Source organism: Danio aesculapii, chromosome 19 (assembly GCF_903798145.1).
Source record: "Danio aesculapii chromosome 19, fDanAes4.1, whole genome shotgun sequence".
NCBI classification, from domain to species: Eukaryota; Metazoa; Chordata; class Actinopteri; order Cypriniformes; family Danionidae; genus Danio; species Danio aesculapii.
The window spans coordinates 22,764,186-22,779,466 of NC_079453.1; the positions used below are offsets into that span (position 1 = coordinate 22,764,186).

The 15,281-nt window shown below is 36.5% G+C and overlaps 1 protein-coding gene across 1 annotated transcript in view; it reads left to right on the forward strand.

The window, feature by feature from the left end:
• Positions 1-1,023: 1,023 nt before the first annotated feature.
• The window catches only part of epb41a (erythrocyte membrane protein band 4.1a), a 70,135-nt gene continuing 55,877 nt past the window's right edge, over positions 1,024-15,281 (forward strand). Inside the window, 7 exon segments of the mRNA XM_056480281.1 lie at positions 1,024-1,027; positions 1,275-1,418; positions 1,421-1,674; positions 7,782-8,285; positions 12,161-12,265; positions 12,636-12,678; positions 12,780-12,855. Coding sequence (XP_056336256.1) covers positions 1,024-1,027; positions 1,275-1,418; positions 1,421-1,674; positions 7,782-8,285; positions 12,161-12,265; positions 12,636-12,678; positions 12,780-12,855 — 1,130 coding nt within the window.

Below are 15,281 nucleotides of genomic sequence, written 5' to 3' on the forward strand. Positions count from 1 at the left end.
GTAGATGAGCGAATGATACTGTCTTTAAGCAGTATCTCATCTACATAGGCATCTACTGTTACTGTATTTACATAGCCTACAGTATGTTCTGTTTATTAAGGTTTTCTTCAAGTACCGTGTGAACTGACTCCAAGGAATTTTCAGCTACTGGATAAACTAAACTTTTGTTGTTCACACAGTCAATATTCTGTTATTAATTACTCACCCTAATGTTGTTCCAGTCCCCTGAGACCATTCATTTTTGGAACACAAAGTAAGGTATTTTAGATTAAATCTGAGATTTCCCTTATCCTGCATAGACAACAACAGTCTCGAGGTGCCAGAAAAGGCACAAAAACATTGGAAAAAGATTTCATCTGACTTCAGTGGTTCAACTGTAACTATACGAAGCTCCATAAACAATTTTGTGCACCAAGAAACTGTAAAAACAACTTTGTTACCAATGTTTTCTCTTCCTAGTCAGGTCATGAATGTGCATGTTTACCTCAGGCACTACAACATACTGCCATTAGAGTCACTAGTTGTGTTGTGCTGTATTGCAGTCAAGTGCTGTATTGCATGTAGTAAACATACTAACTGACGAGGAAGACAATACAGCTCTCAGATTTCTTTCAAAATATCTTAATTTGTGTTTACATGTGTCATACATTGAATGAACCTTATGGAATTGGAAAGACATGAAAATTAATAAATAATAAATTAACTTTCATTTTTAGGTGAATAAAACTTTAAGATCAATTAGCAAATTTGTATGCAGTCAGCAATTATAATAGGGTGTACGCAGGACTTTTATTTTCTCAGTAACCTTGGTCAAACACTTTCGGTGACAAAATTGGCGTTTAAGGTTTCTTTAAAAATCAACGATCTTCACTGCCTGATTGATATATGATATAAAGTGGGTTTCAGAATGGACAAAAAGCACTGCATTAAATGACATTTTTCCACGCCATGTCTTTAAAATATGAAAATTTATTTTACCGCAGTTTTTTTCAATGGAGTTTCTGTTCTTACCTACTGATCGTGATGGGTGTGTGCGTGTAAACGGCTTTTCATGTCGTTTTACACTTGAACAACTAAATGAATGCTGAAGTCTATTTAACTGATTATATTTTTATTACATTACAAAATCCATTCTGTAAAAGGAACCTTAAAAAAAGAACATTAACCGTTCACCGGAAGTTTATTGCTATGGGAAGAAACACTAGCTGTGCATATACATTACAAAACACTGCAACATACATATTGGACATTAACTAAATTTTTTCCTCCTACAGTATCTGCCATGACGACAGACGAGGCGGAGAGCGTTCATAAGAAGCAAGTGTGTGAGCAGCAGCAGGAAGAGGAGGACACCGCTGCACAGGAGCCAGCCCCCACTGAAACCGCTCAGGAAAGCCCTTCCTCCACCTCGCAGCCCCCTGGGGCTCGGAGGAGGAACAGCAGCTCAAGCCCCGTCAGCGCACCTCCGCTGGCCGTGGTCTCTCCCGCCTCTTCTCCTCTTTCCTAAAGCGCCGCTCGCAGTGCTCGGAGGGTGAGGGGGTGGAGACGGAGAGGGCCCGTGAGAAGGACAACCAGGACGAACCCAAAGCTCCTATAGCAGACCCTGAGCCAGAATTGCGCATAGAGGGCGATGTTGCTTTAGACCAGCACTCAATCAGCAGTGCTGAAAACCAGGTGAGAAAAATATGTTGATGTGTTCAGACCAGGGCTGCATTCCGGTCCACTTTTAGACATGCAGCTCTTGCAAACTTCCCTTGTTCCCTCAGCAGAATCAACCAAAGATCTTCAATTCTTCATTCAATTAAATTCTTCATTTTGACCAAGGGAGCAAGTTGGCTTCTTATGTCTACTCCAGCACCTACTTCAGCACATGCGATTGTGACGTTACAACAGTGTACTTCTCAAGTGCTCAAACCCATTTAGAAATTCTGCAAGTAGTGGACACTTGTGTGATGTAATCCATGACGTACAACCAAGGGAACAAGACGAAGGGAATTTAGTGAGTGTATGGCATTAAAAAATTGGACTGGAATGCTGCCTAAAGGCTGATTTATACTTTTGCGTTGAGTGATCAGTGTGACCCATGGTTCCTACCCTGCGCGTGGCGATGCATTTATACTTCTGCATGCTGTTTGTGTTGCTCTACAATAACACTTTCGAAACGCTGGCTGGCAGTAGGTTTTTATGTTGCTCTGTGTGGAGTTTCTTCACAGGTGTTTTGTTTTTTTCTGAATGCTACAAGAGGCTAAAATTTTCTCATTCAGAGGTGGGAACCGGCCAACTTTAATCATAAGGTAAACACAAATCAAAGGTTTTCATCTGGAGCTTCTTTACGGGACTCAACACTTGTATGCTCTGTTGTATCAGTGCTCTATTGGGCTCACGGCTCTCAGCACCATCTACACTGGACCCTGCAACCAAGCCGACCAATCACAACTTGTGCAATGCGTCGTTGCGACATGTAGTTAAATTTTTTGAGAGGTGCGTGTTAGGGTTGGACCGATAGACGATGCCATCGTCCATCGCGATCCTCCGCCCCGCCCCCGTCCCAGCAGCAACCTGTTTGCAAAGATACACACTTAGACCCCGTTTACACTAATGCGTCTTAGTTTTAAAATTATCACATTCACACAACAAAAACGATCCACGTCCACACTGGCGTTTCACCTAACATTTCTGAAAAGCCCTCCCTCCACTCCCGCTGAAAACGCACATCACGTGACCACACACACACACACACACACACACACACACTCTCTGTCATGTGCTGCAGCGTCTGAGTTCCAGCAGTCAGCCCAGAGAGCAGTGCACGTCGGACAGTTTATCAAGGATGTACCACTGGATCGCGTCTCATTATAGTTGTTAAACGTGATATTTAATTCATCTTGTCGCTATCTAGTGACTCTTCGGTCTTTTGAATCAGGTAACGTGTCATAGCCTATTCATGCCAGAGTCCCGCGGAAAAAAGTGATTGACAGGTGGTAACTTGTGTGTAAATTATCTTTATTTATTTATGATTTGGTTATGGGTAAAAACAAAGATCATGCGGGTCAGGTAGTTGAAAAGGTAGGCTACAAATAATTAATTTGTTAGGAGTTCATTAATTATTCATAAATAATGAATTTACCGCAACCTACGATGAAAATGCCATCGTTCATGGCGATGTTTCAAATTACACATCGTACGATGCCAAATTGGTCAACATCGCCCAACCCTAGTGCGCGTCAGCGTCAGCCACGGCGAGGGCTATGCGACCGCGCAAAGGCTTCACCGGACCATACGCGTGTTTGACGCAGAAGTATAAATCAGCCATTGCGTTACTTTCGGGAGGACTCATTCCTTTGCATTAATCTCTTAGAAAGTTTTACCCTCCAGAGTAAGGGCATAATGAACACAACTCAACTTCCATGAACAATGGATCATGGGCTCAAATATTAATTATCAGTTGAATCTTTTACTTTCCGAAGTGGCCAGTTTTGAGCATTGTTTTTGAAATGACACTTTAGTATGGCATACATGATTGTTTTTACACTGAAGTGCCCTTTTGGGGCTAATATATACCATTTGGAACACACAGCAAGTAAGGGATAATCAGTGGTGTGCTTTAAAGGATTTTAAATGGATGGAGTGGAAGCAAAGAACCACTTGACATGAAGTGGCCTATCATATTGTGTAATACTTTTATATTAAATTATCTGCTTGTATAAGTCATGACTTATAGTATACTGTTTCTTGGTCCAAGCCGCTACTCGTTTCAATTGAGAAAATAGTAGTTTATGACCTCTTTTTAGTCATATCACACGTTAGAGTGAATTTTATATAAAACCATGGTGTACACAAGTTTCTGGACATGCTGCATTACAAACACCGCTATTTTAACAATTTATAAAAAAATTATAATTTTCTGGCCTTCTGATATTAGGCATAAATAAATATTTATTGCGATCGTGATTTTCGAAAGTAATACATTTCTTTGTAAACATTTTATTTTCCCCAGTTGTTGAGTCTCCCCACATAGTTTAATATAGCGCTTGGACCCGGAAGCTGCTTCATGTGACGTCTCACTTAATAAGTAGATATAGATCAAGGGGTCCCAAACTTTTTAGCGCCTGACCCCCAAAATAACAATACCAGTGACTTGAGAACCCCACTATCATCGGTGATGGTTATAAGAATACAAACAATGTGCGCAATGTTGCACACACACCAGTAAGCCTATGTAAGCCACAAGCATGTTGACAACACAAAAAAATATATATATTTTTGTAATCTATTCATTTGTTTAATTTCAACATTAACCTCACCTAATGAGATTCTTGGTTTAATTTTTCAGACTGCCAGTGGGAGATCTTCACACACATTCAGTCAAGACCTGTATTTCTTCTTAATGTACGTGACTGCCAAAAAGATATCAGAAAGTTTAAAAAGTTAATGCAAAATTGATCTGCTGCAACTGCTGGTATTGGTTTGTCCTTAAATTATGGTAATTACCCCAGCAATTGCAACTTTTGTAGGTTATGGATAAAATAGGAAAACAAATTTGGAACCACTGATTTAGACCAACAAGTGACCTTTGGATTTATGATTGATAGTCTAGTATAGTATAGTGTTTGTATAATACATAATTTATATAATTCTTTTCTTCAAACTATCAATAACATTCCTATCAACTTCAAATGTAAATGACATTTAGTAGATTTTTTATATTTATCGGTACAATAATAAAAACAGGACATTTTTTTCAGACATGTTTATATTGATTGTTAAGAAACACAGTACCTAAGTACTAACTTCAGAAATCAATATTTGGTGGAATAACTTAAATTTTCATTCACAACAGATGAAATGTTATTACTTTATAGAATAAAATTATCATTAAAATTTTTCTCAATCCATACCTAATAAATGCAGGAAATCACGAAAAACTGATTTATCAGTCAATATTAATTTGAAAAGTTTAGATGCAAAAACCTCTAAATGCCATCTGAAATTTTTTCCTAAAATGGACATTTTTTCTCAAGCTCCTGTTCAGTAAATACACTTATGGCAAATAATATGTTATTTGCATTGCCTTTAAAGTAAAATAACTGAACACAAACATAGGAACCTAAGAAGAATGCTCATTTTAGAAGAAAATTTCAGACGGAACTTAGAGGTTTTTCCATCTGAACTTTCATTTATTGTTTCTATAGCTGTATGATGATAATAATAAATAATAAGCTATCTTTGTTATTTTGTATTTTGTAATTTTTTTTAATGCTTAAATTGTTTGTTTTGTGGCATATTTTGGGGTAAAACTGTCTCCAAGACTTTTAAAAGTGAGTAACACTCATCTTACTGGTGTGTGGGCTTATCGACAGATATGACTTAAAGGTGACTACTCCATGTTCACACTGTGTTCCATGTAGCAAGGGATGTCTGTCTAACAGCTAACTGGACTGTGGAGCTTCATGCATCTCACATTCACACATTTGCGTTCCGGTCAGAGGTTGCATGTTAAAATCACCTCTGTGGAGCTCTCAACTGTTCCAGCAGCACAGTGCACTAAAAGCTTTCTGAGAGGCTGTTCATACTGAATGTCTGGTATTTTAAGCTTTGCTAACTGCTGTCAAAATGCTTCTGCTTTTTCCCCGCTGCTACCTTTTCATTATTTATTCTTTTCTCCCAGAGTGAGGAATCCGGGAGCGTTTCTTTTTAAATAAGATGGCATTTTTAATGCCACATTTGTTGGCTTTGTATTGTAGAGAGCAGCATATATCTGACATTTTTACTTGAGTTATAGCACTTTGATTAAACATTATCAAGTCCAATTTAAAAATGAAATCATTCATAGTATTCATAATAATCAGTAAAAAGATGCATTTGGAGAGTAGATTTTCTAAACTTTGCCAATGTCAACATTAAGAGAACCATAATATCAGTGCATGATAATGTATTAAAGCGGATGTATGGCAGATTGAGGTAAAGTAGTATAGGCTAAACATCAAGTCATGAAAATGTATAAACAATGTATTTTTTGGATATTGAAGAGTCTCTGGATATGCATTTGGCAGGCACTTCTCATCATTCATGGTATACATTTTAATATTTCATGCATTCCATGAGAGGTGAACCAATAACCTTGACATTTTAAGCACCATTCTTCACCATTTAAGCTACAAAAATGTAGTTCATCGGGGAACATGACACCATAAAAACATTTCCCATTACAATAAATGTAACAGTAACAGATATAAGAAGCTTAGTATCAACACACTCTCGTGAAAACAGTTTGTACAACATCACTGAATTGTGATTTTGTACAAATAGGGTTCATGTGAAATGTTACAGCTTTTATAAGTTCTTATGATTTCTAAGAACAATTTTTTTGTTATCTCCTGAAGCATGTTTAAAGGATGTTCTATGAGCTATACATCTTAATTTGGCTGGCTACTAAGAGATCTTGGAAATTCTGAGGTGCATTACAGTTTTCTGACTGGTATTAACATGGATTCAAAAGTATCTCTTGTGACTGGATTTTATAAAAATCATTGCTTGATTTTGTATTTTGTACACATATTGAACTTTATAAAATTTTCGATCGGATCAGATTGGCAGTAATGCTTTTTGAAGTGTTGCAAAAATTATGCAAAAATCACTTTTATAACGGGTTTGAACACAGTTGTGTGGCAGCAGTTTATGAATGTAGCCAGATTCTAATGTTAATAATGTATTATTTTTACTTTTTATAATCACACTTTATAAATACACTTTGATTGACATTCTCCTTTGTATATGCCATCAGCAGTGTTGTGCAAGTTACTGAAAAATAGTAACTAGTTACAGTTACTCAATTACTTCATGGATTACTTCGACCAAAAGGTACTGCATTGCTGTTAAAAGTTATTTTTTGAGTTACTTTTCCAAAGATCGTTTTTAATGCTCCCAGTAATGCCCTTATAATGTCACTTCAGTGCTGCATGAAAAATACACTGTTGATTACCTTCACAGTTCATATATATATCTTTCATAATACTCACACTTATTAATGATTTACTGTTTCTCTCCTCCTCTCACTGTATTTTCTCTACTCTCCTTGTGATGAAGAGTCGACAAACAGCATAGATCAACTTGATTATAAACCTAAAAATATCCGAAACCACAGACACCCATATCTCCTCTCCGGTCTCTCTCCTCTTCAGGGCCTTTCTCTCTCTCTCTCTCCCACTCTCTCTCCTTTTTCTGTCTGATGAATCCAGTCCGCGCTGCGCTGCCAATAGCCTTCTCCGCCTGGTTAATGCTAGCTTCTTCTTCATGTAACATCTTCTTCTCTACCCTCATTCTCCTTTTCATGGGTCTCTTTTAAAGTAGGTGTGTATGCAGTGGCGTAGCGGGCGTAGTTTATTCCAACTAGGTGCGCTATTTGCACTTAGCCTAAAAAGAAACTCCGAAATCTGGATTTTTAAAGTCTAGAAAATGAAGCAAAAAACATTGTCAGAACACTCCATGCGATTTCGGTGTTTAAATGTGATCATACGAAAATGCTTGTTTCATGCTGCTGACCCTATTGGCTATACATTGTATTGCCAAGATTTAGCTTTCTGGGTAAACTGACCCTTTAATACAGGGTTTAAGATAACCCTTTATCCATGATTATACATACCTTTGACATTTTTTTTAAGATTCTGTTTCAAAAACTCTGAAATAATGGTTCTTTTAAAAGCCCTGGTTATTTAGATGATATTAATTCTGTAATAATCTAAACAGTTTTTTTTAACATGTTTGATTTTGTCTTCCTTCAGCAAATCGTAGCAGATCAGAAAGAAGACGCCGAGCTGGAGTCAGGCAAGGGAGAAAAGGGGGAGAAGGGGGAGAAGAAGGAGAAGAAGGAAAAGAAAGAAAAGAAGGAGAAGAAGGAGAAAGCAGATAAGGAGAAGCTAGAGAAGAAGGAAAAGCCTGAGAAAAAGGAGAAAGCTGAGAAGAAAGAGAAGAAGGAGAAAAAAGAGAAGAAGGAGAAGAAAAACGAGGACAAGGCCAAAGGAGAGGAGGATAAAGAAAAAGAGAAAGACAAGGAAAAGGAGAAGGAGAAGGAACAAGAGAAGGTGGAGGAAGAGCCCAAGCCAGAAGATGCAGGTGCAGCAGAGACAGAAGTGAAGGAGGAAGAAGAGGAAAAAGAGGAAGAGAAAGAGGAGAAGAACACTGTGGAAGAGGAGGAGGGGAAGAAGCAGAAAGCAGCTCGCCGGCCCAGGATCATGCACTGCAAAGTCAAGCTGCTGGATGATACTCTATTCGAGTGTGAGCTGGAAGTAAGCGACACGCACACATACACAAATACAGCACACAACTGCCGCTTTTGTTTCTTATCAAGTGCAGTGTTTCGTTGTCTACTCCACGGGGAGCAACTCTGAAACTCAAGCGTTCACTCAAGGGCTTTTACTTCCTTTGCTAATTAACTCTCAGACTACCGAGAGACTCTTTCTGCTGATATGACACTTTGGCCTGTTTTTGTTGCCATCGTTCTGCGTGGCTCGTGTCTGAAAACTGACTGAGCTGACTTGATGTGTGCTGGCTACAGAGACAGCATCCTAGTTGAAAAACTAACATCCTTGCTCGCAGCAGCTTGACCCTCCATAGCTTTTTTTTCCTTGAAATTATCATGTAGCAAGCTAAGCTAATTATTTTGCTTCATGTTCCAAACAGGAGTCTATGTTTCAAATTTAATGCGAACCATAACATTTTTTAATGAAAAATTTTGTTGCTGGTTTGAGTCCCACCTAAGCCAGTTGGCGTTTCTGTGTGTCTAGTTTACATGTTCTCCTAGTGTTCGCGTGGGTTTCCTTTGGGTGCACCAGTTTCCCCCACAGTCCAAAGACATGCAGTATAGGTGAATTGACTAAACTAAGTTGGCAAAGTGTGTGTGAATGCAAAAGTGTATGGGTGTTTCCCAGTACTGGGTTGTGCCTGGAAGCGTATCCACTGCGTGAAACATATGCTGGAATAGTTTGTGATTCATTCCGCTGTGGCAGCCTAAGACTAAGCTAAAGTAAAATGAATGAATGAATAAATAGTAAGTGAAACACTCTGCATAATTCAATATTTTACACAGAACTAGGCTACGTAGTTGTCATATGACCTCCTCACTTTGCATGTAAACTGGTCAGTTTTTTAAACATTGGAAGTTCTCTAATAGTGCTCAATCTAAAGACATATTCCTAATACTAATAGTAAACTTTCTACAGTGTGATTTGTTATATATATTGGCTCTTATAGAAGGCCATTTCGGTATTCTTTGCATAGAGATAATATCGACACAAATTCAAAATACAGTACAGAGTATTATGAAAGCTTATTTCCACCACATATAGAAAGAGATTTTTTTTTTATAAATGATAATAATGTCACAAAAAGTTTAACAGTAAGGTGAAAAAAACATCAAAATGTAGATTTTTTATTTATTTATTTATTTTTTAATAATTCTGACTTTTTAATCTTATTTCAACTTGTCATAAAATTACATAGTTGAAGTCAGAATTATTAAACCCCCTTTGAATGAAAAAAAAAAAAAAAATTCCCAAATGATGTTTTACCGAGCAAGGAAATTTTTACAGTATGTCTGATAATATTTTTTCTTCTGGAGAAAGTCTTATTTATTTCAGCTAGAATAAAAGCAGTTTTTAATTTTTTAAAAACCATTTTAAGGTCAAAATTATTTGACCCTTTAGGCTATTTTTTTTCCAATTGTCTACAGAACAAACCCACATTATATAATAACCTATATATAACTTATACATTATATCAATAACTTATATATATTTCAGAGCCTGCGCATGTGGTTTAATTAGGGATGCTCAAAATAATCGATTAACCATTAACTGAAAAGGTGCATTTGTAACCGATTAATGGTATCAGTTAAACGATAAAAAAATATTATTTGATATATTTTTAAAGTTTAGTTGCATAAGGGGCCGATCACAGCGAACTCTTTTTGCGTTGAGAGAGGCATCTGTCGAATGGTTTACTAATGGCTGCGAGTGTTTTACGCGCTGCTTATGCGCCCAGGGCACCTCACGTTTTGCAGTTGCTCGTTGTGTGCTCGAGCGGAAAAAGCATGTTACATCAGTCGCGTTTTTAATTCTTCAATCTAATGAAATCACTGCAGGGTTTCTGTTGAGGTGACTGCAGGGTTTTTGTTGTCAAGGCGACTATGTCGAACTTTTAATGATGGTGGAGATGTTTGTGGTCGCTGTTTCAAGTTATCCAGAGCTGTATTACTTTACAGATCTTGAATATCACTATATTCTTAAAAATTACAATTATAACATAGGCAGCAACACGACTCGTGCACGGGTCAGCTGATTCATTTGTTTAAAGTGACACAAAAGAGCACTGCACTTCTTTTTTTTTCTTGTCAACATAAAAGGCAGTGCGGTGCACCTCGCATTTTTGGAATGGAAACAACATAGATTTGTTAACTCTGGGGACAGTATCACGTGCAAACACACGTGTCTACAGACGTTTTTTGCCAAAGAAGCAAAAGGAAAGAAGGATATTTCTGGTCACAGTTTAACACAGATGAGTTGACACAAACCAGTGCTGATGCTGATGGCCTTTGTGCTACCTGGAGCCGCGTCATAAACTTTACAAACAGGCTATTGATGATTTAGTATACAACCAACAAACCAACCTTTTTTTCTATTTGGAAAATGACAGTTATTAATAGTTCTTATATAATATCGGTTTTTAAAATAGCCAACATAATCTACAAATCAAACAAATCCAAAGATTTTCATGATTTTGTATAATGATAACTCTGCACCGAACTGAGGCTTTCATTTTACAGCTTATAAAACATGTATGCAAATTAATGCTTTATCATATGTAAACAACAAAAATGTTATACAAAAAGTCAGCAAATGAGCCTTGTGGTTCATTGTCATTTTCTTTCATCACACGTGAGTGAGACAGAGGAAATAAGTCATAATCATAAGACATAATCTTTAATCTAATGACTTTTATTAAAAATGTTGACAGAGGTTTTGTGAAATAATAATAACAATGGAGCATTAATAAAATGCATAATTTCTATGGAGTGATCGATTTGAGGTAGCCTGATTAGTTTTATTTAACGGAAGAAAAAACATGATTGGACAAACAGCAGATCCTCAGCCTCCTCCACTGTACCAGCTCCATCTTCTGGTCCAAATGTCTTAAAAAGAAAGAGTTTGCAGGACTTTGCTTACAACCCAGAAAAAAAGAAAAAATAAGTGATAATAGCCTTGATTTCACTTCTAATCTTCAGCGAAGCAGTTTAGTTCTTTAGCACTTGTTATTTAAGCACTTTAAGCACTTGTTATTGTTTAGAAGAAAAATATTTATTTGACATAGTACTTTTAAATAAATGGTGCAAAGCATAATCATTGAAGAGAGTCTATCTCAGTCTCAGTTTACCATTTTTAAGCACTTTGAGCTCTTTTTACTTTATTTTTGTTATTATCGTCAATATTTGAAGTAAGTCCTTTTGTGTAGTTTCTCTCTTCTGTGGAGATTTCCCAGTAAACATTACCACTTTCTGTGGTACAGCACTACAAAATACATAAGAGAAAGATCGACTTAGAATGACACTTACCTAATTTATAAGGATTTGTTCAGCTGTTTGAAACTTACATTGAGAAAACGCTGAGTTTTTCCTCCCCTAAGGGCTTATGCTGTATTATGCTGTCTCCGTCGCTTTCTTGTGGCAGAATGCAACCGTCACTTTCTTTGGTCTGCTCAGACAGGCTGATGGTGACCGATGCACTGAATCTGGTGCTCCGAAATGATAAATATTTGAAAATAGGCACTATCCTTATAAATAAACTGCATAGTTGCAATCTAAACAACTACATTCTTTTGATTCAAAAAGCCTCAAAAGTACATTATGTTGTCCAACAGCTGCAATATTTGTCAAACTGTAGAGTGTTCTCTGCTTGTCGCTGTATGTGGGTGGACTAATACACGAGGGTGAAGGGTGAAGAGGCTGTAGGAGTGCTGTTATTTGCAGAATATTGCACTGCTATCAGTGAATCAGATTAAAAAACCAGACAGAACTGTGCATTTTTATATTTATAACAACAGCTGTTATTTGCTTAAGATAAGAAATGCAGGTTTAAATGCATATTTAACTTCATGCTTTTGTTTTCAGAAACACGCTAAAGGCCAAGATCTGTTTGCAAAGGTTTGTGACCATCTCAACCTGTTAGAGAAAGACTATTACGGTCTGGCCATATGGGAGACACCAACCATAAAGGTACATCAGTCTGATAGCACTCACACTTACTCTTTTAATATGAACTGTAGACTACTTTTATACTTAGGGAACGTGTTTTCTTGAAGTTTACAGAGTATAATTATAGTCATATGGAAACAAAAGACATGGAGATTTTTTAATTATGGCCTGTTGTGTTTAATATCTTTTTGCTTTTTTACTTGGATCAGAAGATTAGACATTAAAGAAGATCAATTACAATAACTTATTAAGATTACAATAACTATTAGGTTTTAATATCGGTTATCATTTCATGACCTTAGCGAAGTTCTACGTAGTGTAGATTCCATTACAGTTATTTTATGGTATTTGATGTAATCTGGCTTAATGAACTATCTCTTTTGTCTTTCAGACATGGTTGGACTTTACCAAGGAGATCAGACGACAAGTACAAGGTGAGTGGATTCATACCATACAGCTCCTTGACATGTAATATCAGACAGTCACTTTGTAATTTTCCGTCGTTTTGTTTTCAATCATGTCCGCATTGACCTAGGCACCGACTATGATTTCACATTCAATGTGAAGTTCTACCCACCTGATCCTGCCCAGCTATCAGAAGACATCACCAGGTCAACAGCACTTTCTTAATTCTGTACTCTATTTATTGTGAAGTCTATTCGCTAATGAATCAATTTCACTCTGGCCAGACGATTTGACCTCTTCATTGTCCATCCATTCCTCTGTCTGTTGTACACATTTTCTGTTCCTGATGTCTAGGATTGTAGTGATACAGAAAAAAAATCAATGAGTCGTTGTTCCGTCACTGTTGTTTCACGTTCTATTAAAATACAAACTTTTTAGTTCAGTTGTACAGTGGTTGCCACCATTCTAAACAGAAAATGTCTGCTTTGCTCTGCGTGGCACAAGTCACATTAGACCCATCATTGGCAGATGTAATTTTAGACCCTGACCATCATTGACAAGTTTAATTTAATTTTTATAATGTTTTCTTAGTAAAGCCACTTTTAGGGATGCATACAATTAATTTGCAATCAGTAATTGTCAGTAACCCTTTTAATTAATACAACTTTTCAATTGTCAATTAAGAATGGTCATCATTAAAGGATTAGTTCAGCTGTAAGCGCTGAAATGCATCTACAACTTCAAGGCATAAAGTCAAATCTGGACAGTTTGTGTTTCTTTATCAAGTCAGTCTCTCATTATTCCCTTTACCTGCATTAAAATACACTGTGTAGAAAAAAGCTGCCGGTCCCAGCTTAAAAGGATAGTTCACCCAATAACGAATATTCCGTCATCATTTACTCACCCTTTACTTGTTTCAAACCTTAACAGATTTCTGTCTTCTGCTGAACCCAAAGAAGATATTTTGAAGAAAACTGGACCCCTGTAACCGCTGACTTACATAGTATTTTATTTATTCGACCATGGAAGTAAATGGTTACAGGTTTTCGTCTTTCTTCAAATATCTTCTCTTGTGTTCAACAGAAGAAAGAAATTCATAAATATTTGGTATGACTTGAGGGTAAATAAATAGAGGACATCTTCATTTTGGGTGAACCATGCCTTTAATCAGAGCCAAAGCAGTAGTGAGTGAAAGCATATTGGCTCTCATGCTCTGCCTCCCTTATGTTAGGTACTGGAACAAGTTGTAACACTTAAGCCACTTTTAAACTATCAGGCTGAACAGTTCTCTTTGCTTAACTGTTATTATTTTTAACATTATATTCCTATTTTGTGCCAATTTGGGCTAGTCAGCACGAATACAGTTTTATTTTCCTCTCTGGAATGTAATACAAATGTGTCAGTTGTTGCATTGGTAATGTAAGTGTAACGTAAAAAGCTGTATGGAAGATGATCAGATATTTCTGTTTTTGGGGACTGCTTTTTTTTTGATATTTACTTCATTGAATAACAAAGAATGAATGAGTAAATAAATGAATAAATAAATAAATAAATAAATAGTGTGCTTCCACTTTGACAGCTATGGAGAATCTGGCAACAGGGTGACAATGCTGCACACACAGTGCAGGATTTTTCAGCATGCTTGTCTTAACCGTGCCTCGAATTTTGGACTAAGAACAGTTTAGAATCGTACCACACCATAAAAGGCTAACATGGAATACAATTTGAACTGCTTTACGAACAGTTTGGTACAATAGTGGAAAAGCGGACTATAGACACAGATTTGGCAGTGCTACAAATTCGCATACATATTTAGGTCGCACTGGATTAGCTTGATGTGAGGAGTAAAAGATGGACAACAAATGATCAGTAATTTACATAAATATTTTGTAAAATATTTAAATATTTTTATTTAGAAAATAACCAATCTATTCACTAGATAAGGTCCTTGTTATTTGTATGTTTTTATTCATGATTTTTAATGCTGTCATTAAAAATCTTGGAGGCTATACAAACAACCAGATAATGTAGTTTTTGTTGTGAATACTCATTTTTGCTTTACCCTAATCTTCACCCTAATTTGAGTAAAACAAACAAAAAAAGTAATTTAAGTTATATTGTTAACCTTACTTTTATGTTATATGTGAAGCAGATATTTTAGATATCAGATGTATTAAACTTAGTCTTGTCAACATTTTGGAAATTGTCTGTTTTCATTGGGATATTGTTTTAAGATGTTTTAAAATGTTACTTTTCAAAGGGGATGTACTCAGTTTAACTGATATTAAACTCAATATTTTAATTAATTCTGTCTAATGTTAGTTATCCGTGCTGTTGAAAATTCCAAAATGACTGCCGCGTGACACCATAGCAAAATAGCAACACAAATCAGAAATGGCAACAGAGTGTCGCCTCTTGGTGATTCTATGCTCCTTGCTTTTGGTCAGTGTGCTGACATAAAATGCAACTGCGCTGTAAGCTTTCTACTGTAAGTTAAAGTCTTGCATTTGGCCCTACAAAAATAATCCAAAACATCCAAACACATTGTGTGTGACTTTTAGCATTTTTTCTCTTCATATAGCAGTATACATCAAAGAAAAACTAAATATTGCAGCACCTGTGCTTTTTAAAG